We start from the raw sequence: 24,867 nt of genomic DNA, 5'->3' as shown, positions 1-24,867 counted from the left end.
TACGCTAGCACTTATTTTCAGTACCTTGTATGCTAGTTTTTAATTATTAGTGCTTTTTATATTACTATCTTATTAGCTTCCGCACGTGCACATGGTTACGTCACCTCCGTGTGACGGCCAGCACGCCCTGATCTCGGTCGGGGTGTGTCATATATTTTTTTTAATGTTAAAGGTTTCTTACTCGAAACTTAATTTAATTTTTTTTTGTCGTAAAGAGCGATAACTTGAACTTAATTATATTCAACATTAAAAGAAGAAATACTACCAAACTAAGCACTATTTGGTACCTAAATTTCACATGAAGGCTTGCAATATAAGAAGAATAAAAACATAATCGGGGATGTTTCATTAGATTGAAAAAATAAAAAAAAAAATTGATTACTTATTTTAGAAGAAAACACAAGATTAAGGAAAAAGTAAAAATAAATAAAAGTCCCAAATAGTGGGAAGAACCGTCTTTCCCTTCCCCCAAATGACCCCACTGCAGCACCAAAGTCACAGCCACTTAGAAACATGCACATTTGGTTCCTTCCCATTACCAATATCCGTGGATCTGATCTGATTTCTCCATCTTTGTAATTGCTACTGTTTCTTAAGCTTCAGCTCTCGCTCTCTCTCGCTGCGATGGTGTCCGAGGGAATTCTGTTGGGGATGGGCAACCCACTGCTCGACATCTCCGCCGTCGTCGACGAGGAGTTCTTGCAAAAGTAAGTCGCATTCTCTCAAACCCCTTTTGTTCTTGTTTTTTTTGCTTTCTTTTGCTCGGGGTTTAGGTCCATGAAGCTTTATGTTACCCACCAGCCGTTTGATCTATTGCCTAGGCGTTTGGGCTTTCTAGCTCAACTGTATGGATGTAGCTTATACTCTACGCTTTGGGTCACTGTACTGTGAGCTAGAAGAACACATAACTGGTGTGGTGGCATTGATTTTATTTGCTTTTTTTGTGTCACAGATATGAACTCAAGCCCAATGATGCGATTCTTGCCGAAGACAAGCACCTGGCCATGAAAGTGATTGAGTTTTCGCCTTTCGAATTTCTACTCTTCTTGCATAAATATGAATCTGTAGAGGTTTTGTGGGTAATTTTTCTTATTCTCCATTTCAAAGAGAGGGATATCAAATTGTATTTTGGTATTGCACGGACACGAAATTATTGAACTTTAAAGTGTGTCACTATCTTAGTTAGATTCAGTGCCTTATTTATCTGAGTGACTACCCAAATAGGATTGTGTTCATATAATTTATCGGTGACAAAATGTAGTTCCATTAATGAAAATTAAGTCCCCACACTTCCGTCTGACTGCGAGACAATGTTTCATGGTTAAACATAGTTTTTACTAGATGAAATCTTGACCAACGTAGATGTTTGTCTCAGGTATGATGAAATGTCTTCCAAGTACAATGTGGAGTACATTGCTGGAGGTAGGGCACTGAATGTGTATTGTCTGGTTTTGAAATAAATATTGTTGTAGATGTGCTAAATTTGTGAATACTACGAGAATAAGTTGAGTTTTAACTTTTGAATTGTGCAGGTGCTACTCAGAATTCCATCCGAGTTGCTCAGGTACTTGATGAATTGCTGGGTTTTTTCTACATTGCTGGGATGGCCAAGTACATCTACATTGCTGGGTTTTTTCTAACTGTATCCCCAGGCTCCATTCAGCTTGTTGCTGAACATGTTGCTGCAAATAACAAGGTATTTGAAATGTTATTTCTTCAAATTGTCGTCTTATTTGCTGCTTTCAGTAGCTATTGCTAAACAGAGTCTTGACTCTTGAAAATTCCCTTTATCTGCAGGTTTTCTCGATGAACCTTTCTGCTCCATTCATGTGCGAGTTTTTCAAGGATGCTCAGGAGAAAGCCTTGCCGTAAGCTTTTCATTTTGTTTTGGGCATAATAATCAAGTAATAAGGACATACTTAAATAGGGCATGCCTTTTTTTATTTATTAAAATGTAGGTATGTGGACTATGTTTTTGGAAACGAGACAGAAGCAAGAACCTTTTCCAAAGTTCATGGCTGGGAGGTAAAATTGCCTATTACAACAAGAGGATTACTGTTAATATATGTTTTTGGAAATCGTTTACATTCATATTGTTAAATTATTTTGACTGGTTGAATCACAGACTGATGATGTCGAGCAAATAGCTCTAAAGATCTCCCAATGGCCCAAAGCATCAGGGACACACAAGAGGATTACTGTTATCACTCAGGGTGCAGATCCCGTAGCTGTTGCTGAGGATGGGAAAGTGAAAACTTTCCCAGTGGAGAAGTTGCCCAAAGAGAAATTGGTAGACACCAATGGAGCAGGTATGTTTTCTGTAACAGTTGGTAGCATGTATCAAAAATTTAATACATTTGGAAACATCTAGTAGCACACTACCAGTTGGAAACGCTCCACTGCGAGTTAATTACTAATCTATAGTGTTGCTTTTTGTCTAGGGGATGCTTTCATTGGAGGTTTTCTCTCTCACTTAGTTCAAGAGAAAGCCATCGAAGACTCTGAAAGCTGGCAACTATGCTGCAAATGTTGTTATCCAGAGGTCTGGCCGCACCTACCCAGAGAAGCCCGATTTCAATTAAGTCATCCATTCCCTTTGTTCTCTACTAAGTGTTGTTTAAATTTTGATTGCTCAGAAGTCTATTTGATTGGCTTGGCAATGTTCTATCTTTGTTTTTGCTTATTTGGAGTCGGATTTGATTTTGCACCGCTTCTTTGAACAAAGGGGTTAAATTGTGTTAGTAGAAATGAAATGTAGTTTTGCAGCTCTGCTTGATGTCTGTCCAGTAGCAGGTTTGAACATCTAATATCGGTCATAGATAGTTCAATCAAATAGTTCAAATAGTTCGAATTGGTTGTGGTGCAACCAATGACATACTAAAACAGTTGATTCTATTCAGTCAACAATTTGCAACGCATCCTTTCTAACTTCTAAGGGAACTTTGATTGTTTGAAGTGGTGCTGCGCGACGGGGGTTCTCATCCTCTATTAGAGGGGGTGTGACCTCAATGGTTCGCAAACTCTTCGAATGTGAAGAAGTGTAACCCAGATCATTTGTTGGGGAATGAACTTATCTCTTTTGTTTGGGAGCTCAGTTATAATCTTAGTTACCCCTCTTTGGCTCTGTACCGGCGAGCAAGAATTTCAATAATCTTGTTGGCTCATTTATGCGTGAGCGAATTTGAGTGTATTTGGGACTCGTGTTTGTGAGAGCTTAAACACTCTTTGTAATCTTCTTTGTTACTAGTGAAATTTATCTGCCGTCTCCCAACTAAATGTAGGCTTGATTTATTGCATTATAATTAATACCTAGTAAGAGAAACTTGTCTACTTCTGGAGATAAAAAAATCTAATGTATTGCAAGTCATGACCTAAAATACTCTAAGTGGCCCAATGGGCCTGATTAGGCCCGAAACTACATGGAGGCACATTTAAAACCTATGGACTTGGATACCCATTCTAATTAATCACATTAATTACTTCACAGTTTTTTCACCCTTGATTCTAAAATTGGGAATGTGATTAGTAAGTTCTAATTGATCAGATAGTGAGACGATTATATTACTTTAATAAATGAATTTTAAAACACCCTTTTAATTCAACTTTTTGATAAGGATAATAGAAATTATTATCCAGGGTCTCATAGACGGTGATGCCTAGCAGCATATCATACTCTCAAGTCAATGTGAAATTATAGGTGAGAACCTATTTCATTGGAATTACAGAACAATATGGTCTTTCTCTAAAACAATGCTCATAATCACTCTAATTTAGCCTATATCATGTAAATTGCTTAAGTGATCGATCATCTAATGTTTCCACGAGTTGTGTGATTTGGAACTTTCTTATATTGCTCTAGCAAGAGACTACTGAATCATGTAGAATAAGCTTTTGACTATGTTGTATAATTACAAAGTCGATTTATCCATAGAAACAACTATGATGCCTCGGGTTTAATGATAAATTTGTATTACAATGAACAATTTCTTATTGTCATGAGTGTATCTTGTATACACACATAATGACTCTTATTATATGCTCGTGTTGAGTGAACTTATTCTTCATCAAGCACCTATGGGTCTGTTTTAGGCTATTTCCAATGCATCAGAGAAGTTAAAAAGTCACATATATGTTTTGACTTTAAATTTGACAATTTTTTTCTAATGCAGTTAAAAAGTCACATATATGTGGAGTCATACGACTCTAGAGACAAGTACAAAAAACATATATGATTAGGCATTTCGCTCAAATATTTATATATGACCATGCATTTGACTTTTATTTGATGTGCATTCAAGAGATTATACAGTATTTGAAGTGAACTTTGACTTTAAATTTAATTTTATAACTTTTAATTATTAGATTGAAGATATCCCATCTCATGTCATCCGACACTTGCTCCTTCAAACTTGCACATTACTAATCAAACTCTTGGGTTTCTTACCTGAAATCTACCAATACATGTTTGACTTAGAAGTGAGTCGACATAACTCACCGTGGATCAAGCGCCAAAGTAAAGCCAAATCCTCAAAGAGAAAACAATAGTGGGACATGGATAGCTCGGATGGAGGTAAACTGTCTACGGGATTTTTGACTAAGAGCATTAGCTATGACATTGTTACCAGCTTTTACAGCAAGGGAAATTGTTACCAGCTCTAGGCCATGAATAGGATAATTCTTTCCGTGAGGTTTGAGATGTCCGGGAGCATAGGCGATGACCTTCCTATGCTACATCAGAAAACAACCCCAAATGTGACAAGGATGCAAAACAAGAGACTTAAAACTCACCACCAACGTCAAGAAAAACAGGGATGGGAGCATGAGTAAGACGATGTTCCAAACTCCAAAAATTTTCGTTCCCAACTTTCGTCCCACATAAATTTCTACAAAGAAAGGGTGTCATTAGGTTTTTAAGTAAGACGATAACCATTGGCTCAAGGCCGAAGATAGGATGGTTCACTTCATGCGGTTCCAACCGTCAAGAGGCACACACGTTACTCGGTCATGATGCACTAGCGTGCATCCAAACATTCAATAAACATCACCATAGAATTCAAAATTTATTGATGTCATCGAAAAGTGTAAGAACAATGATGAAGTGAGACAATACTTCAGTTATCAGAAACTTCATTCACCTTCAACATCTCAAACAACATTGACTTGTTTCTTAGCCAAAAAGGAAATAGGGCTATGCTCAAAGACTCGTTAAGAACTCCTGATAAAAATTGAAAAGACCAAAGATATTTCGTATTTCACAACACCTTGTGAGGATTTTCAATTTTCAACAGTCACAACCTTTTTAGAAATTGATAAGAATAGATTATGCTGCAATAGAGTCTCCCAAAAAAAGTATCTATTCTAAACAAAACCAGTGTTTAAAGAATTTGGTGTAAAGCTGACTGTCGATGTTTAGTGAATTTGACCTCATTGTTGGAATAGACAAGAAGATTATCAATAAGAAAATCATAGAACCGTCGGAATATGGGTGGAATAGCAGGTCAGTTAGGTTCATGAACGTCGTTGGAGCATTCATCCACTTGTTAGGAAAAGCAATCACTGAGAAATCTTCTAAGGGTCCACACGAATTCCCTCAGTGGAAACAACAAGCTCAAGGACATTGATTCGGTCCAACCAAACTAACATTTGCTAAACTTTGCATACAACTTGCTTACTCACTTTCTCCGCACGAACTTCAAATGTTTCGAGCAATCTCCAATAGATACGACTCTGCCGGGCATTCCTAGGGAACGCAAGTTGCAGAGTATAATCCTTGTTTTAGATCTTCAGCTAGTCTTAACCAGACTTACTCTCACTAAGATTTTTCTATTTCATGCCACTTCAATGAATAGGTCCAAACAAAGGAATAGGTCCTACACCAAGAAGACTCTAAGATGCCGATGCAAGAGTGCCCTGACGCTAGGATTGTACGCCTTGATTCTAAGTCCTAAAGGGGGCACAAAACAAAGCATGAGTGGACCAAGTTTATATATAAGCAATACTAAAACAATTACTCTTCAAACGTCAAACCCCCAGTTTTAGAAAAACTCATATAGCTAATAAGTAATAGGTTTTCCATAGCATGCCATAAAAACTTCGTAAAACATATATCGTATATAATGTGCTTAGTAGTGGTATCACAATCACCGGAAGACACTATATCGCCCTCCCGAAGACATATATATTTTCCGCCCGAAGGCATTACATCATCCACCCAAAGGCATATATATCTTCCTCCCGAAGGCACTACATCACCTGCCCGAAGACATATATATCTTATGCCCAAATGCACTACATCGCCAGTCTGAAGGCACATATATCATTAAATATCCACTAAGTAAACACAGAAAATCATGAACATAATCTTTCCAAAATATATACCATTGGAGCTTAATAGCTCAAACATCATATCATAAATCATATTCACAAATATCTCAGTAACGTAAATTCGATAAAGCATGATATTTCATAAAGCGTAAATCCGATAACTCAGTAAATATTTCATAAAATAGACATAAAAATCATGCTTTTCATGTATGCATTTTTAGTAATAAAAACATGCATTTTGGAAGGGGGACATTCACAGTACTCCGTCACCGAAGAACCGTTCAAACTAGTGATGCGAGTTTTATACGCGCACAAATTAAACCCTCTTTTTGTCAAATTGTAGTATAGGTGCAAGTAGGGATCGTTCTGGACCGGGGATTAGGAGGGATTGTTAATCTCTTGGAAACTGACTTAAAAACGTAAAAACAATATAAAACACTAAACTAGACTCAAAGAATTCAAAAATACTTTAAAACATAAACTAAACAGATTCTAACAAGTTCAAAAGACTCAAAACTCTTAAAAACACAAACTAAATTGATTTCTAACTAATTTGACATTAAAGTAAAGGGGGATTTAGGTTTTGACAAAATTAAACTAAATGAACAAATTGCAATTAAAACAGAATGTAAATATGAATGTGAATAAAATATGGATGATTGAATAGCCAAGGGGTTCTTCTCCACACATGTTACACTTGCATACAAGATTGATTCTCAGTTGGTCTTTCGATAAATTATGAAACTCAATGCTCCAAGTTAATTAGGTCCGCTTAAATTAACTTTCAGATTTCCCTAGATTCGTTGGATTGAATGGAATACGCATTACAACCAAATTATTCTTAACCAAAGTCCCTAACTATGGAATACGCATGATAGAGACATTCAACAAAGATCATTAAGTTCAACGGAAATCATAAACATCGACGAGGCATTCGTTACTATGGAATACGCATGAAACTTATGCCAAGAATTCGTTTAACGCGATTGTTTATAAGCAACCTCCACTACTTGTGAATATAAGTTCATTACGATTAGGTGAAATTCACTTATATTCTAGCGTCATATTTATGCATGAAAATTAAGCGCGCATTCTTAATAAACATTCATAAATAAGTTATCAATCAAACGGTTAAACAAATTGAATCCACAACTTATTAAATTCCAACCAAAAGTAATCAATTCATATTGCAAATATAAACATAGTTTCGAATCACCCCCTAGCTAAAGGGGTTTAGTTCCTCATAACTTTGAAATCAAAGAAACACCTAAACATTCCAACAACTCACACTTGAATTGTATGAACGTTTAGGCACTCTTCTCTTCCATTCCTCATACATACAAAACAAAGAGAATTAAATTTAAACTTTGAAATCAAAGAAACACCTAAACATTCCAACAACTCACACTTGAATTGTATGAACGTTTAGGCCCTCTTATCTTCCTCGTTGTTGTAGCACAAGGTCTAAGGTGAGGTTTGGGGGATTATGGAAATGGATGAGGAGTGGTGTTTGGATTATAAGGGAATGGATGGGAAGCTCACGGCTAGGGAAGGGAGAATGTGTTTGTAATGTGTTGTGTATGAAATGAGATGTTTTGAATGAATGAATGCAAGGGTATTTATAGGAGTAGTGGAGGGAACATATGGCTATGTCATTTGTAGGTGAAGTAGGTGGATGTTGTAGGTGAAGTAGGTGGATGTTGTAGGTGATTATGAGTGATAAGTGATAAGTGTATGATATGTTAAGTGATAAGTGAATGATTATGATAAGTGATAAATGAATGTATGATATGATAAGTGGTGAATGATATGTGGTGAATGATAAGTGGTAGTGTTTAAGTATTTAAAATAGGGAACAAAGCCCTTCCTTGCATGGCAAGGAAGGGAGACACAAGGAAACACACGACAATGTCCTAAGGTTGCTAGGAATGTTGTTTTTGTGTTCTAAAATGCGTAGGAGTTTTCAATGATGCTCAAACATGAGGTCTTTTTAGGATTTAACTTTCCTACTTCAAGTCTTCAATTTCGTCCATCCTTTTGGCTCCAAGCATATGATATCCATTCCAATCTCTAATTTGCTCCAAAAGGCTCCAAAAGGCATCCTTTTGCATACTTTGCCCTTAGAACCTGAAAACACACAAAAGAAGCATAAAGAACTAAAATAACTAAAGAAACATAACGTAAATGTACGAGAACAAGCCATTTAAGTCGCATAAATATGCTCCTATCAAATACCCCCACACTTAGCTTTTGCTAGTCCTCGAGCAAAACAGAAAAACAAAACAAAAAGAACAAAACACAACCTACACCTTCCAACAATCGTATCAGGGACTTCCAATGCACATGACAAATTAAAAATCATTATTCTCACATATTTGAGCCATCTTTACACTTAAGTACATTCTTACTCATAGTCACCACATACTAGTTCACAATTAAGCATTTAAAACCATGTTTTGAATGTAGTAACATGCCTTAGAGAATTCCCTCAATTTCTTACTAGATGTACTCTCGTTTTTCACACAGATTTTTTGACTACACACCCTACACTAGGTATATGTGAGAAGATTGATGTAAACATGTAGACGAACACTCACATATGTTATAATAAGGAAAGCATTTTCTGGAGTTAATAAGCATGTTTAGATATGATCTCATGAATGGAATGCTACTACTTAGACGCGAGAACCAGTGACACCATAAGCCCATACCAAGTTCAAACTCCACAAATTGAAATACACAACACTCAAGATAGAAGTCAAGGGTTGTAACAGGGCTTGGGGTATGTGGATAACAAAGAAGGGATATGGAAAACAAAGGTTTTTAAAGAAATAGTGAGCAAAGCATTTGAATCAACTTAGAATTCACTTTTGAATGAAAACTCAACTTTTGAACAAAAAGGGAGAGTTTAGACAATTTACACCCAGAATTGGTGTTTTGGAACCTTTCTTCAATCACTTATTCTTTCATTTTTTTCTTTTCTTTTTTTTTTTTTCTTTTTTTTTTTTTTTTCTTTTCTTTTGAATCTCAAAACATCAACACTTAAACATTCTCTCCCCCACACTTATTTTCTTTCATAATGTAACTCAAAAGGAATTCAATTAAGTCATGCTCACTATCTTTTAAGAACAAGGGTGGGGATTGTCCTAAACTAGGCTAGGTGAGGAAAATGTGGGTAAACAAAGAATAAAGGCTAAACAAGGCTCAACGGGGTTAAAACTTACAACATATACGAAGTATGGGAAGTAAGGCTATTTGGCTATGGTGGTGGTCACTACACAACTTCTTCTTGAATATGTGTTATGCAAATCAATAACATGCTTTGAATGAAATGGGCATGAGTTCTAGCATTTGGAACTATATGATGAAACGCCTTCTAAGTAGTAACCAAGCAAAGAATAATGAGATCATGCAACGACTTTAGAAAACAAGAAATCACAGATTAAACTCTCCAAAGAACGTTATAGGCTCAAGTCTCTCAGGGTTGTAGCGTTTATTTGAGTTCCTTCCTTCAAGCATGTTACAAAAACGAATTTTTTTTCTTTTATGATTGCATGTGAAGTCATACATTATAACCATAACCAAGCATATACCAAGAGTAAATCATACTTTTCTCTATGTTTATAACTCTTTCTAACCGTCATGCAATTATAAACCAAATCCTTATCATTGTGTTGGAAGGTACCCTAAGACACAAACACACAAAAACGACTCAAAACACTCTTTTTAGGGTTTTTAAAACAAGTTTTTCAAATTTTTATGTGATTTTCGGAGTTATAAAACAAAACACACTAAAACACTCTAAAACAACTTAAAAACACCTTAAAACAGCAAGGAACAACATTTGAAGTTATGGGTGATAAAATCCCACGAATTTGCATTAAATAAACTTAGTTACCCCCCCACACTTAAATCAAACATTGTCCTCAATGTTTTAAGCATATGGTTCACACAAAACATAAGTAAACACACAAAAAACATTTAAACATACTAAACATGGCAGAATGTAATTAACAAAGAGAAGAGTTTAGGGACGCAAATCTGGTTATGGAGTGTAAATTCCCTCTTCTCCTTGGTGATTGCATTGAGGCTTTGATCTTTGTGATTCCACAGGCTTACTCTTGAACTGGTTTCCGCCCATCGTTGATTTTCCTTTGTGCTACTTCTTGAACTGGGCAGCATGATGGTTCATTTGGTCTCCCCCGAAGGTCTGAGCTTATCCCTTTTATCTGTTTCTTTGTTCAATCTTTCCAATTCGTATTGAAAAGGGTTGGAGGATAACTCAGCCTATGTTTGTCTCCACATGCTTCAATGTATCATTTTCACTTGCCTTACTCGCTCCCCTTTGCAGAAGTGGTCCCTTCTTCGGAAGTGTATCAACCGTTGAAGATGACTACTCGAGAGCAACGCTAGGTAAGCAATCAGGAATAGGTTCCAGGCAGTTGGCTCCAGATCGGAAGATTGACTCCAAGTGCCGGCTGATTGCTTCTTTTACTTTGCCATGCGAGTAAGAACAAGGACAAAGAAAAAGACAGGGAAAGAGCATGATATGAGATACTTTTGCTTTTGACCTTGATGATATGAGATACCTTTGCTTTTGAAGAAGCGGTGCATGAATCAGCACATGTATTTCCTCCTGGGTCATCTTTACTCCAGGCATCTAGTATCATCTTTGGGGAAGAAGAAAAAATTTAGTATTTCGAAAGGCTTTGCTGGGAGTGCGCCCTCAGAGGTGAGGGAGAGTTGGGCATTTTCTTCAGGTTTGTCCTGCCATAAAAGACGAAGGTCGACATATATAGAGATAATATCAAGTGGTGGTACTTTTTACCCTTGTCGACAAACGTTTTGATCCCGCAATTCCGGCTTTTTGAAATAGTGGCGCCTCTTCGATCTCTAAATACGCCTCTTCGATTTCTGAGCAGGCGCCCCTTCGATTTCTGAACGACGCCCCTTCGCTTTATGAACGACACGTGGTAGTGCAGATGCGGCTCCTTTTGACAAAGCTGCACACGTCTTCTGAAAAGCAGAGAAAGCGTCGCCGAACTTTGCGCTTGTCGGCTAAAGATATGTAGTTGCGGTGATGGCCTCCACGTGTTGTCTGAAAAGAAGAAATCTTTTGACAAAGTTGAACGCGTCTTCTGAAAAGCCGAGAAAGCGTCGCCAAAATTACGCCGGAAATTCCGGCTTTTTGAATCGGTGGACGCGTCGCCTTGGCTTTTTTATTGAGCTATCAATCACCACAACAAACACTCTCTGAAGATTTCCCATTCTTGAAGATCGACTCTGGCCCTTTGAAATTTAACTCCATCCCTTTTCTTTGAACACTTTTGAAAAATGGCAAACTCATCGAACCTTAGCTTGGAATTGAGCCTTAGCAGTGATACGGGCGCGCCGCGTCAAGGTAACGTATGGCGCCCTTCTTTCTTATCTTCTAACGGTCTTCTTACAGGTGAAGACTCCGTGATGCAGGACGCCACAACAGCTACAATAGTAGCTAGGAACCTCCTCACTCCAAAAGATAGTAGGCTGCTGTCAGGACGGTCCGATGAGTTGGCCGTTCAAGAGTCCCTCGCACTTAGTGTTCAGTGTGCGAGTTCTGTGTCCAACATGGGCCAACGCCTGCTTGCCCGCTCCCGTCAGGTGGAATCATTGATGGCAGAGGTGGAGAGTCTTAAGCAAGAGATCCAGCAGCTTAAGTACGAGAATAGAAGTTTGCATGTGCTTGCAAATAACTATTCGTCGGGCATGAAGAGAAAGCTTGATGAGCTGCAAGAATCTGAGGGTCGAATTCACAGTGACCGTCAAAGGCTTGATGCTTGTCTCCAGAGGCACCTTTTTCCTGGGTCATCCAGCGCTTGGCCAAGTATTGAGGCCTGGAATGCTCTAGCTCCGATGGCTTCCGCTCCGATGCCTCCCGCTTCTGCGCCTTCCGCTCCTATGCCTTCCGCTTCTATTCCTTCTGCTTCGACGCCTCGTAGCGGGGCTTCACGTAAACATCCTCTGTGAAGGCTCCATCTTTCTCCATGTTTAGTATCTTTTTTTTTTTTTTTTTTTTTTTTTTTACATAAATAAAATCAAACGGCATGGAATTTATCTTTGAATGGGCGGTGATACTTGAAATGATCCGGTAATAGTTTAAATTCCAGATTGGGTGCCTGAATCATTAACCACATGTTAGTATAAAAGAAAATTGAAATTCGGGGAGGCGGCTTACCTGTGTGCTCCAAAATGAACTCCAGAATAAACACCCCTTCGAAAGTTATGACTTGTCCCGTGTCATAAAATCCAACTTCCTTGGGAATTGTGGTTTCAAATATGTCCTCTTTGATGCCTTCTACATCTTCTCCAGCCACTACCTTCTCTTGAATCATTCTTCTTGGTGTACAAAGTCCTTTGAAGAATTCAACACCATCTAAAACTTGCTGTGTTGCACCAAGAATTTGAATAGCATTTTGCACCTTTGGGAAGGCTTCCACGATGTCCTTTTTACTCTCTTCTTGGTTAGGAATCAAAAACCTGCTAGGAAAAGGGACATTGGGTGGAATAACATCAGAATAACATGGAATTGGGACGTCCTTACTGGTGGTGGGTGGTTTAGAGGGCTTAGGGGGCTGCGGCAAGGGTTGTTCTACCCTTGCCGTGTGCATGTCTTCTTCCTCCTCCTCAATTAGCAGCTCTTCATCCACTTCTAGGCTATGTTTGGACATTTTTAGGTCAGCTCCAACCTCCATAGCACTTCCCAAAGTGATAGCATTATGGATTTCAAAATCTTCCTTCGAGTTTTCAATAGTTGAGTTGGAGAGTTCACTTTGCTCTTGAATTTGTTTCATGAACTCCATAATCTGCCCAAATTGCTCGTCCAATTTACCCAACTTCTTGTCTTGATTTTGTTCGTCCTGCGTCAAAGAGGTTAGTAATTGAAAATTTTTATCATTATCCATGGACATACTTGAACTTGATTGGAATTGTTGTGGGGGAGGTTGTGGTGGCTGCATAGGTGTTGTATTGAACTCCTCATATGGTTGCCAATATGCTTCTTGTTGAGCCTCCTTGGCTTGATTTTGTGACCCCTGCGCCAAAGAATTTATTTCATTAAGAATTTGATTATAATCTATTGGCGAACTTGAATTTAATTGAGCATATTGCATATGAAGTTGTGGTGGCTGCATAGGTCTTGAATAGAACTCCTCATATGGTTGCCAATATGCTTCACGTTGAACTTGTTGATCTTCCCACCATATAGAGTTTGAATGATCCCTCCAATCTCTTTGTGGACATTGATTGGCTTGAAATCCTTGCCTATATGAAGCACCAAATGTAGGGACACTCTGCATTGTGGTCCTTTCGGCATACGGCGACAATTTAGAAGTAAGATTTGCCAATTGAGCTTGAATGCTAGCAAAATCCATATCTTACTTCTCTAGTACCTAAAATCAAAGAAAGAGAACTAAATCAAATATCAAAAGTAACAACAAACAAAGAAAACAACACTAAGTTAGAAACTAAAACGAAAACAACTAAACCAAAAAAAAGAAAACCAAGGGATTAGCAAAGTTGCTAATCCCCGGCAACGGTGCCAAAATTTGATGCGAGTTTTATACGCGCACAAATTAAACCCTCTTTTTGTCAAATTGTAGTATAGGTGCAAGTAGGGATCGTTCTGGACCAGGGATTAGGAGGGATTGTTAATCTCTTGGAAACTGACTTAAAAACGTAAAAACAATATAAAACACTAAACTAGACTCAAAGAATTCAAAAATACTTGAAAACATAAACTAAACAGATTCTAACAAGTTCAAAAGACTCAAAACTCTTAAAAACACAAACTAAATTGATTTCTAACTAATTTGACATTAAAGTAAAGGGGGATTTAGGTTTTGACAAAATTAAACTAAATGAACAAATTGCAATTAAAACAGAATGTAAATATGAATGTGAATAAAATATGGATGATGGAATAGCCAAGGGGTTCTTCTCCACAGATGTTACACTTGCATACAAGATTGATTCTCAGTTGGTCTTTCGATAAATTATGAAACTCAATGCTCCAAGTTAATTAGGTCCGCTTAAATTAACTTTCAGATTTCCCTAGATTCGTTGGATTGAATGGAATACGCATTACAACCAAATTATTCTTAATCAAAGTCCCTAACTATGGAATACGCATGATAGAGACATTCAACAAAGATCATTAAGTTCAACGGAAATCATAAACATCGACGAGGCATTCGTTACTATGGAATACGCATGAAACTTATGCCAAGAATTCGTTTAACGCGATTGTTTATAAGCAACCTCCACTACTTGTGAATATAAGTTCATTACGATTAGGTGAAATTCACTTATATTCTAGCGTCATATTTATGCATGAAAATTAAGCGCGCATTCTTAATAAACATTCATAAATAAGTTATCAATCAAACGGTTAAACAAATTGAATCCACAACTTATTAAATTCCAACCAAAAGTAATCAATTCATATTGCAAATATAAACATAGTTTCGAATCACCCCCTAGCTAAAGGGGGTTTAGTTCCTCATAACTTTGAAATCAAAGAAACATCTAAACATTCCAACAACTCACACTTGAATTGTATGAACGTTTAGGCACTCTTCTCTTCCATTCCTCATACATACAAAACAAAGAGAATTAAATTTAAACTTTGAAATCAAAGAAACACCTAAACATTCCAACAACTCACACTTGAATTGTATGAACGTTTAGGCCCTCTTATCTTCCTCGTTGTTGTAGCACAAGGTCTAAGGTGAGGTTTGGGGGATTATGGAAATGGATGAGGAGTGGTGTTTGGATTATAAGGGAATGGATGGGAAGCTCACGGCTAGGGAAGGGAGAATGTGTTTGTAATGTGTTGTGTATGAAATGAGATGTTTTGAATGAATGAATGCAAGGGTATTTATAGGAGTAGTGGAGGGAACATATGGCTATGTCATTTGTAGGTGAAGTAGGTGGATGTTGTAGGTGATTATGAGTGATAAGTGATAAGTGTATGATATGTTAAGTGATAAGTGAATGATTATGATAAGTGATAAATGAATGTATGATATGATAAGTGGTGAATGATATGTGGTGAATGATAAGTGGTAGTGTTTAAGTATTTAAAATAGGGAACAAAGCCCTTCCTTGCCATGCAAGGAAGGGAGACACAAGGAAACACACGACAATGTCCTAAGGTTGCTAGGAATGTTGTTTTTGTGTTCTAAAATGCGTAGGAGTTTTCAATGATGCTCAAACATGAGGTCTTTTTAGGATTTAACTTTCCTACTTCAAGTCTTCAATTTCGTCCATCCTTTTGGCTCCAAGCATATGATATCCATTCCAATCTCTAATTTGCTCCAAAAGGCTCCAAAAGGCATCCTTTTGCATACTTTGCCCTTAGAACCTGAAAACACACAAAAGAAGCATAAAGAACTAAAATAACTAAAGAAACATAACGTAAATGTACGAGAACAAGCCATTTAAGTCGCATAAATATGCTCCTATCAACTAGGGAGGATAGAATCACCACTAACAAACGCACCTAAGCACATAAAATGGCCAATTAGTAAAACCCATTAAGACGATTAAATTTGGGAAAACGGAGCGCGAATTTAGAATCAGGGCGTCGAATTATCCTAAGTAAGGTCCCGGGAAAATTTCGTAAAAGTCAATGCAAAGTCAACGTAAGGAATATCCCCTCATAGAATATTCCCCAAAGAATATGCCCTAACGGAATATTCCCCAAAGAATATTCCAACCGGATCCGGCATTGACCCGGTTCGCCGGAAACCCACCAGGAACTGGGTTTTGGCTGAATTTTTGGGTATTATTCAAAGCTCCATAGCTTCTTCAATACTCAATGAAATTGAGTGATTCAAAAATGAAAATCACACCTTGGAACGAGATGAACAAATTAGTACCCTTCTCGATGGCTAACTCATCGTGATTTGACCAAAAAATGGTCTGAAAACCACGGAGGTCATCGGAAACTGGGTAAACTTTAAAAGGTTATAACTTCCTAATTTCTTAGCCAAATCGGACCCATAATATGTCAAAACGAAGCTTAAGATGAGAGAAATAAGATTATACCTATTTAGAAGCCAAAAGGTGGTCCGAGATGGCCAAAAAATGCCTGCAACCTCACGAGTCTCGTCGAAAAACTGGGGAAGAAAACCCTTGCCCTTTTTGGGTTTGTGGGGTTCACATAAAGGGTGAGGGATGGTGGTGTGCAGCTGCTGGTGTTGTTGTTGTGCTTGTATGCTTTCCTGGAGAGGGGAGGTTAGAAAGGGATGAGAGAAATGAGAAAAGAGAGAGTTTTAGAGAGAGTGAAGGGAGGGAAAGAGAGTGACGGGGAGAGAAGGAAAAAGGAAAGAGGGCCGACAGACAAGGGAACATGTAGGCCCCTAGTGGCTCACAAGACAAGGTCCACTAAAGACAAAAATAAAAGATATCTCCCAAACGTGAAATTACAAAATTACCCTCGAAGTTCCATGTTTCATAAAATCTAGGATGGGTCGTTACATAATCACTCTAATTTAGCCTATATCATGTAAACTGCCTAAGTGATCGATCATCTAATGATTCCACGAGTTGTGTGACTTAGAACTTTCTTCTAATGCTCTAACGAGGACTACTGAATCGTGTAGGATAAGCTTTTGACAATGTTGTAGAATTACAAAGTCAATGATTTATCCACAGGACAACCAAGGTTCTAAAAGACGCTAAGCACTTGTCGAGTAGCGAGCTGGGGTCTAGGGCCTAGGCGGCTAAGCAGGGTCTAGACGGGGGCCCAGGTAGACTAGGCGGATTTAAGTAAATTTATTGTATGTTGTACAAATAAGTGCCTATTTATACTTTAAAAACATACATAATTATATTGAGATACCTAAATTGCAAAATAAAATGACGTATAAATTATAAAATATTAGAACATATTGAAAACATGGGGAATAAGCGTATAATGAGTGTTCTTCGAAGTATTCAACAAGTCTCTTACATTTTATTGAAAAATTAAAATGCAAAATAAAAGTGATTTATTTTCTGTCTAAGTTTATTGAAAACATGGGGAATAAGCGTATAATGAGTGTTCATCCAAGTATTCAACAAGTCTCTTACATTTTATTGAAAACTTAAAATGCAAAATGAAGGTTATCTATTTTCTGTCTAAGTGAGAGTCGAGACCTAGGCGGGCTAGGCATATGCCTTAGCCGATTTTGGCGCACTTTCTTAATTTTTGAACGCATAGGAACTAATCGGGGAGTTGGGCAGCCGCCTTGCATCTAGGCAGGGCCTAAGCGGCACTAGGCGGGAATTTTTAGAACAATGAGGACAACTATGATGCCTTAGGTTTAATGATAAATTTGTATTACAATGAACAATGTCTTATTGACATTAGTGTATCTTGTATCCACACATAATGACTTATTATATGCTTGCATTGAGTGAACTTAATCTTCATTAAGCACCTATGGGTCATTTTTAGGCTATTTCCAATGCACTAGAAAAATTAAAAAGTCACATGTAAGTTTTAACTTCAAATTTGACAATTTCTTTCTACTGCAGTTAAAAAGTTAGAGTCATACGACTCTAGAGCGAAGTGCAAAATCATTATTTGTTTAGGCACTTCACTCAAATATTTATATATGACCATGCATTTGACTTTTATTTGATGTGCATTAGAGGCAAGGTTCTAAAAGACGCTATGCGTTAGTCAAGCGGCGAGCTGAGGTTTAGCACCTAGGTGGACTAAGCAGATTTAAGTAAATTTATTATATTTCATGTAAATAAGTGTAAGTTTATACTTAAAATATATATAATTACATCATAAATTACAAAATAGAATGTCATATATATATTATGAAGTATTGAAATATAATGAAAACATGGGGAACAAACATATAATGTGTGTTCGTTTAAGTATTCAACAATTCTCTTACAATTTATTAAAAGAAAAATAATGTAAAATGAAAGTTATTTATTTTCTGTCTAAGTGAGTCGCAACCTAGGCGGGTCTAGGTAGGCTGGGCAGACACCTCAACAAGTCTAGACGCCCTTTTTAATTTTTCAAACGCCTAAGCATTAATCGGGACAGTGGCTAACCGCCTAGCGCCTAGGCTCCTAGGCGGTGCTAAGCGGAAATTTTTAGAACACTGTTAGAGTGTTTATACAATATTTAGAGTGAACTTTAACTTTAAATTTAATTATATAACCTTTAATTATTAGATTGAAGATAACCAAAAAAATTCAAAACCAATTAGTACTTGACATATTGTAATATTCTCATCCACTTCTTGGGTTAATATATTTAACTTTAAATTTAATTATATAACCTTTAATTATTAGATTAAAGATAACCAAAAAAATTCAAAACCAATTAGTACTTGACATATTGTAATATTCTCATCCACTTCTTTGGTTAATATATCAAAACAAAATTCAAAATTAATTAGTACTATGACATGGACATGGTAATACAGGAAGAAATTTGAAATGTTTGTATCCCTTATCTTATTTTCGTTCATTTCGTCTTACTTTTATAAAAAAAAAATTTAATGTATCTAGAATATAAAGTGGTATATTATATGTCATCATTATTTATATGTAATTTTTTTTTTTTCAAGTATTGGTTTACTTATAAAATAACATATGATTACATGCGGCTTACTAGCCTCATTACGAACAAACTAAAAATCTCTCCACCTTTTGCATCAGTGTTGTGAACACACGCCACTCGCTTTCTCACTCTCCCTCTCTATCTCCTCACAAAGTCACCGCCACGACAACTAACACCAACGAACAACACCACAAACAAATAAATAGAAACGCCGAGAAATACCAAAAATAAATAAAAAAGGAGAAACGTTTCTTTTCTAAAAAAACTGCGATGAGCGATCAGCATCCACGGCTGAACCACCTCCGCAGCACCTCCCAGCTCCTCCGACAAGCCACGACGTCGTTCGCTGGCAACCTCTTCACCTTCGTCTTCCTCTCCCTCCTCATCTTCTCCTTCCGCACGGTCGTCGAAAATGGGACCCACCTTCTCACCTCCTTCGTCGACCGCGACCCTTCTCTCAAATCCCTCCTCTCCCGCCTCGACCTCGCCGGCGCCGGCAATACCAACCACCGCTCTCCCAGATCTCCAGCCGAGACCCCTTCTCCAATCACTCTCCGCCGGCGACACCGCCCATTTCTTCACCTCACCCGCGTCGGAACCTTAGACGACGATTTCTTCTCCGGCGATGACGACGACGCTCGCTCCCTCTTCGGCCCCAATCGGATCGCCCCAATCCTCATTTTCTCCTCCTCCTCTCACTCCACCTCCAAATTAGGGTTTAATGGAACTTACGGGACTAGGGTTTCTGAAATCGTGCGCTCCAGCCTCACGTTCAAGGCCGAGAAATTCACCATTTCTGATGACAGAGCTAGAGGCAGAGATGGCGACGGAGAAAGCAATGAAGGGGAGGAGAAAGGCGGCGATGAAGAAATGGACGATCGGGCCGTCGATTTGCAATTCTTGATCAACGGATTGGAGCTGGGTCGCCGGGACGTGGCGACGTTGTTCTTCCTTGTGAGTTTCTTATCTGCAGCTTACGGTTGGGTAATTCTAGGGTTTCTTGTAACGTATTCATGGGTTCTTGGCATTGTTTTTACAACAGTTGTGAATGATCTGATCGGGCGGTTTACTTCGTTTTTTGGTCTGGTTTGGGATGGGTCCAGATTGGGCATCAAGAGGCTCTCTGGGTTCATTCTCATGAGGTGGGCGGTGAGAGATGCTCTCACTCAGCTTCTGGGATTGTGGTATTTCGGTGAAATTGAGGACCAGTACTCTTTTTTCAAGCTGTTTATTAGGTTAAAGTTGATGCCTTTTTCGGTTATGCCTCCCTGGATTCGAGGTTATGAGAAGGAGCTTACTGGGTTTTTGTTTGTGTGGTACTTGTTGGATACATTTGTGGCATTCATATTTGCTGTCGATGCTTGGGTTGCTATAGTGGATTCGAGGAAGAGTGGGAGAGAAATTGTCAAGGAAGGCTGTTATTTAATGTTGTCAATGTTGAGCCAAGCTATCCAAATCAAGTGTTTGGAATCTGTACTTTGTGGGGGATCTGTAAGATGGGTTTTAACTCGAATTTGTGGAAGATCGTTTGCCAAGCTCTTTCAGTCGACTGTTGAAGTTTATTTTATGGTATCCTGGCTCATATTTTACTTTGCAGCTAGGGCGAGGTGTCGAGATGCTAGTTCTCAGGGGGAGAGGATTGGAGCACTAGATTGAGGGCCTTAGGTGATACTTGGCAGTAATTGGCTGGCAGTTTCTCTTGCAGGCTTCAATAGCAACACTACATTACTGGTAATCTTTCAGTGCTCTGTGTTCCTGCTTTGGATTCGCTGATATTCCGCACTGCCATTGTTTGGTGTAGTTTGCTAGACAGATGTTGAATGTACTTTACCTTGAGCCAGTATACCACTTGTGTATTACCTTGCACAAGAATCCTTCATGTGTAAATGACGTTGCTATCATTGTTTTAATTCTCCGCAGTTTATGTTACTTTTTATGATGATAATGAAAGAAATCAGAGTTGTCATTGTGATAGTGACTTAGATTGTTGTAGTATTGATCTTTATGTCATTTTAATTATGGAAGAATTTCTTTTTAAGTATTCCATTTTTTCATGTTTGTTATACACATTGCACAGAATTTCTGATGCGCCTTAATTTACTGTTATGGATCACCATATATGGATGTATTAGTGTTTGTCGAGAAAACTAGAGGACCCTTGGGAGTGTATATATATTTGCATATTCTTCAGGTCTGCTGTGCAGGTGGACGAGTCTAGGGTTATTTTGCTACAACAATCATATGAAATGCGTACAAGTATCAAAGACCGTTTTCAGAGGTGGACTCCGAATACTGTGTACTTTTAATTTGGTCTTTGCTGATTGAATAGGTTTTTTGTTGGACATGCCAATCGTTGATTTAATGTATTTTTACTTTAAGAAGTATTTAAATAGTGAAATTGTTTATAACCAGCGTGGATTCATTTTTGGTCTTCTTTAAGGATGAAGAATTTATGTTGGAATAAAAGTGACTGGCACCGATTGGAGATTACCATGTATATGTAGATACTTGAGTTCCCCTGCTTTTCTGTGGACCTTCGTAGGGTTGGTGGATGCTCTGGAAAATGATTTAAGCTTTGGGTGTAGAATCATTCATAATATTGCCATATATATATATATATATATATGCATATACAACTAATCCATTGGACTTGATTATTCTAGCAAACAAATGCAAATGCTTCCAATGCTCGTCTATTGACTTTGAATAAATCAAGACATCATCAATATAAACAATCGAAAAATGATTGTATTGATTAAAAATTTCATTCATGATATTTTGAAATTCACTTGGGGCATTCTTTAGGCCGAAAGACATTACATTCCATTCATAGTGTCCGAAAGGAGTTACAAAAGGTGTTTTGTATTTATCAGATTCATGAACTTGAATTTGCCAAAAACCTGATTTCATATCAAATTTGGAAAAAATAACTGCTTGAGAAAGTCTCTTTATCAAATCTCTTTTGTTGGGGATTGGATACCGAATCCATTCCAAAACTTCATTCAATGGTTTATAGTTAATGACTAATCGAGGAGTACCTCTTTCTAATCCTGTGTTCTTTTGAACATAAAATGCAGGGCATGACCATGGTGACTTACTTTTACGGATAATTCTTTTATATACACACACACACACATATGTATTCATTATTTACAAGGACTGTTTACATAGGATTAGGACCCCTGACTTTGGTGTTGGATCCTTTAGATCACTGTCAAACTTATTTCTCCTATCTTGAATGTGTTCGTTTGCTATTCCTCTTGCATGTTCAAGCTGCATCAGTCAAGGCTATGCGAATTTGGCATGCGGTTAAGGTGCTAAAAAATGCAATGAATTGAGCTAAACAGTTGAGAGGTCTGGTGCTCTAAATGTAGATGAACATAGTTTACAATCATATATTTTGAAGTTTCTTCTCTTCTTTTATGTGGTGGGAGTACAATTTGAGGTCTCTAATAGCCTGTTTTATGTAGAAACAGACTTCGATGTTGAAGAAGGCAAGTCTATATCGTCTCCTTGCTAGAATTGAAGCCGCCGCTTGGCTGAAACCCAGTTTTTAAACCAATTTCGCGGCAGTGATGACCGATGAACACTCACTCCATTAGTGATGTTCAAGTCGTCGTTCCACTCAGACAAAATCAAGAAAGAATTTTTTGTTAGTCGATAACAAGTCCCGTCTCTTCAAACAAACATAGAATCTGGTCATTGCGGTGCTTTGAAATTTCTTCCAGCTTCCACTGTTGAATTTGATAGAGTTTATGTTTGAATAAGTGATGAGCTTTGTAGGTTTAACTTGTCCTTGGCTTCTCTGTTCATTTCCTAATTGGCAGCATTCCTCTCTGTAATTTCATGTCCATATGACCTTGGCTTGAATTCTGCAGATCCCACACTGCTGACAAACAATGACTTCAATATTTTGTATATCAGGAAGCTCATTAAGTTGTCATATTTTCAGGAATTAATACGACAAACATGTCACTTAGTACTAGTGGTATTATTCTTTATTTGTAAGTGAAAGGTCTTAGGTTCGATTCTCGCAAAAGCAAATTTGAATCACCTTATTTCTAGTTCATTGTAAGGCTAAGTTCATATCTCCCTTTTAGTGAGATAATATCGTTTGTTCCAAAAAAAAAAGAAAAAATTCCAATAGACATAAAAAAATTAAATAAAAATCTCAAATATTTAGACAGCAACTACAATGTGGGAGATGAGAAATCATGTGGTTTAAATTAAGAGGAATAACTCGTGAAACAATGAAGGGCATAAAGAGAAATGGTAGTGCAAAAATCATTTTATTTTCCTTTTATTTTCAGTGAAATACTTGCAACTATTTCAACTGTTTCAACGCTCTTGACTTCCTTTTCTTCAATATTAAAGATTGCGAGATGATTATTTTAGAGTGCTGATAATGATTTTTCTGTAACAATGTCGTACCAATAGAAGTGGGAGTTTCGCTCATAAAAGTTGAGCAGTGGTCTAGTACTGTACTTCAGTTTTGGTGCTGATGTACATAGTTTGGAATCTGGACCACTCCAGTTATGTTTCATACACAACAAATTCCAAGCCTATTGAAACAGCAGAGGAAGCAGAACAGAACTTACTAATTTTTGAACTGAATCACAATTAGGTAACCTACAAATTAGAATAATATTAATCTCTTACAACTCTACATATTGTACAACAACAATAAGGCCATATATTTCTCCTGATTTATTATCATTGGAGCAGAGACCTCATGAGTCAACTAAATACCTCAGTGTTCTTTGTTAGTGCACTCAATTGAATTCTCAGAGACACAGATGAATCCTTTGATGATCATCCGGCGAGCTAGCGCAGCGAACGATGTCAAGGAAAAGGCTCTCATCACACGGGATGTAGAGCTTCGAATCAGCATTGTAATCGTATTCTTCTTGAGCTTGATCGAGCAATGCCTTGAGGAGAGGGTGGTTAAGCAAGGTGATTTTGATCACAAACCTCTTGTGATTTTCACCTACGTAGATTACTAAGTGACCCTTTGGGACATCTTTTGGGATGGAGTTTTCTTCTTGCATGGAAGGCCAGAGAGGCCATTGGCAGCAATTTTCACAGCACGTGGAAGAAGGTATGCTCCCTCCACTCCCTATCTTCCTCCACTTGTTTCCACACACCCTTACAAACTTTCCCTTCATCATTGTTCTTTTTTTCTTTAGCTAAGTATACCCAGAGAGAGAGAGAGATGAAATAGGTGAGGTGGTAGTGGTTAGTACAAAGATGAAAGGTATATATAGAGGTGGGAGAGGAAGCACTATTTTGGAGCAATAAATGGTTGAAATGATATGTTAGCTATGAGGGAAGCTGAGATGTGATAATTGTGATCATCATGGGGCAACTTCTAAGTGATGGTGTTCTTTCCTTTTAGATTTGCATATTTGCTATCACCGGTTAGATCTGTTATTAACATTTTAAAAGATTGTTCTGCAATATTTCTTATTGCTTGTAGAAAAGAACAAAAGTATACAAAATGACTATTTTGAAATGCTAATACCATATCATGATAATATGTCAACATTTATTAAGTTATCTAACCATATTATAGATTATTGATAACCAACAAGTTCTATTGACTTGTTATCAACATGTTATGTAACGGTATATAAATGCTTTGCAGTACCGTGCTGTACCCTAAACTTTACTGTAATGCATCTTGATAGGAAATTCTACGAACATGCATCTCATCTCAAAGATTATAATATATAAAACGTGGCACATTTGGCGGCAGGCTTTTCCCCCCTTCTGTTTTTTCACAAGAAATCACGGTGCTTGACGAGTGATTTTTGAAGTTCTCGAAGTTAAGACCCCACGGGTTGGGAGAGGAAAAGATAACATATGAGATTAGGATCGGACTGGCAAAGTGTGCGATCCCACTTGCTTGTTCTCCAATTATTTTTGCTCAATTT

At 37.6% G+C, this 24,867-nt stretch overlaps 2 protein-coding genes and 1 pseudogene across 3 annotated transcripts; 2 read left to right on the top strand and 1 right to left on the bottom strand.

The window, feature by feature from the left end:
* Nucleotides 1-485: 485 nt before the first annotated feature.
* LOC137723564 (adenosine kinase 2-like) lies at nt 486-2,765 on the top strand (annotated as a pseudogene). Its single transcript, XR_015961588.1, has 8 exons — nt 486-707; nt 953-1,079; nt 1,376-1,422; nt 1,533-1,696; nt 1,798-1,868; nt 1,959-2,025; nt 2,126-2,309; nt 2,442-2,765. The product of XR_015961588.1 is annotated as an adenosine kinase 2-like (transcript).
* A 16,224-nt stretch (nt 2,766-18,989) lies between these two features.
* On the top strand, nt 18,990-20,975 carry LOC137722566 (uncharacterized). Its single transcript, XM_068461598.2, has one exon. It carries the CDS (start codon nt 19,205-19,207, stop codon nt 20,588-20,590), a length of 1,386 nt encoding a protein of 461 aa, XP_068317699.1. The 5' UTR covers nt 18,990-19,204; the 3' UTR covers nt 20,591-20,975.
* Nucleotides 20,976-23,559: 2,584 nt separating this feature from the next.
* LOC137721980 (indole-3-acetic acid-induced protein ARG7-like) lies at nt 23,560-24,305 on the bottom strand. Its single transcript, XM_068460994.2, has one exon. The coding sequence runs from the start codon at nt 24,100-24,102 to the stop codon at nt 23,719-23,721; it is 384 nt and encodes a 127-aa protein (XP_068317095.1). The 5' UTR covers nt 24,103-24,305; the 3' UTR covers nt 23,560-23,718.
* Between the last annotated feature and the right edge of the window lie 562 nt (nt 24,306-24,867).

This window comes from Pyrus communis, chromosome 4 (genome assembly GCF_041283825.1).
Source record: "Pyrus communis isolate YQ-2024b chromosome 4, ASM4128382v1, whole genome shotgun sequence".
In the NCBI taxonomy this organism is placed as follows: Eukaryota; Viridiplantae; Streptophyta; class Magnoliopsida; order Rosales; family Rosaceae; genus Pyrus; species Pyrus communis.
This window is presented reverse-complemented; position numbering and strand designations above follow the sequence as displayed.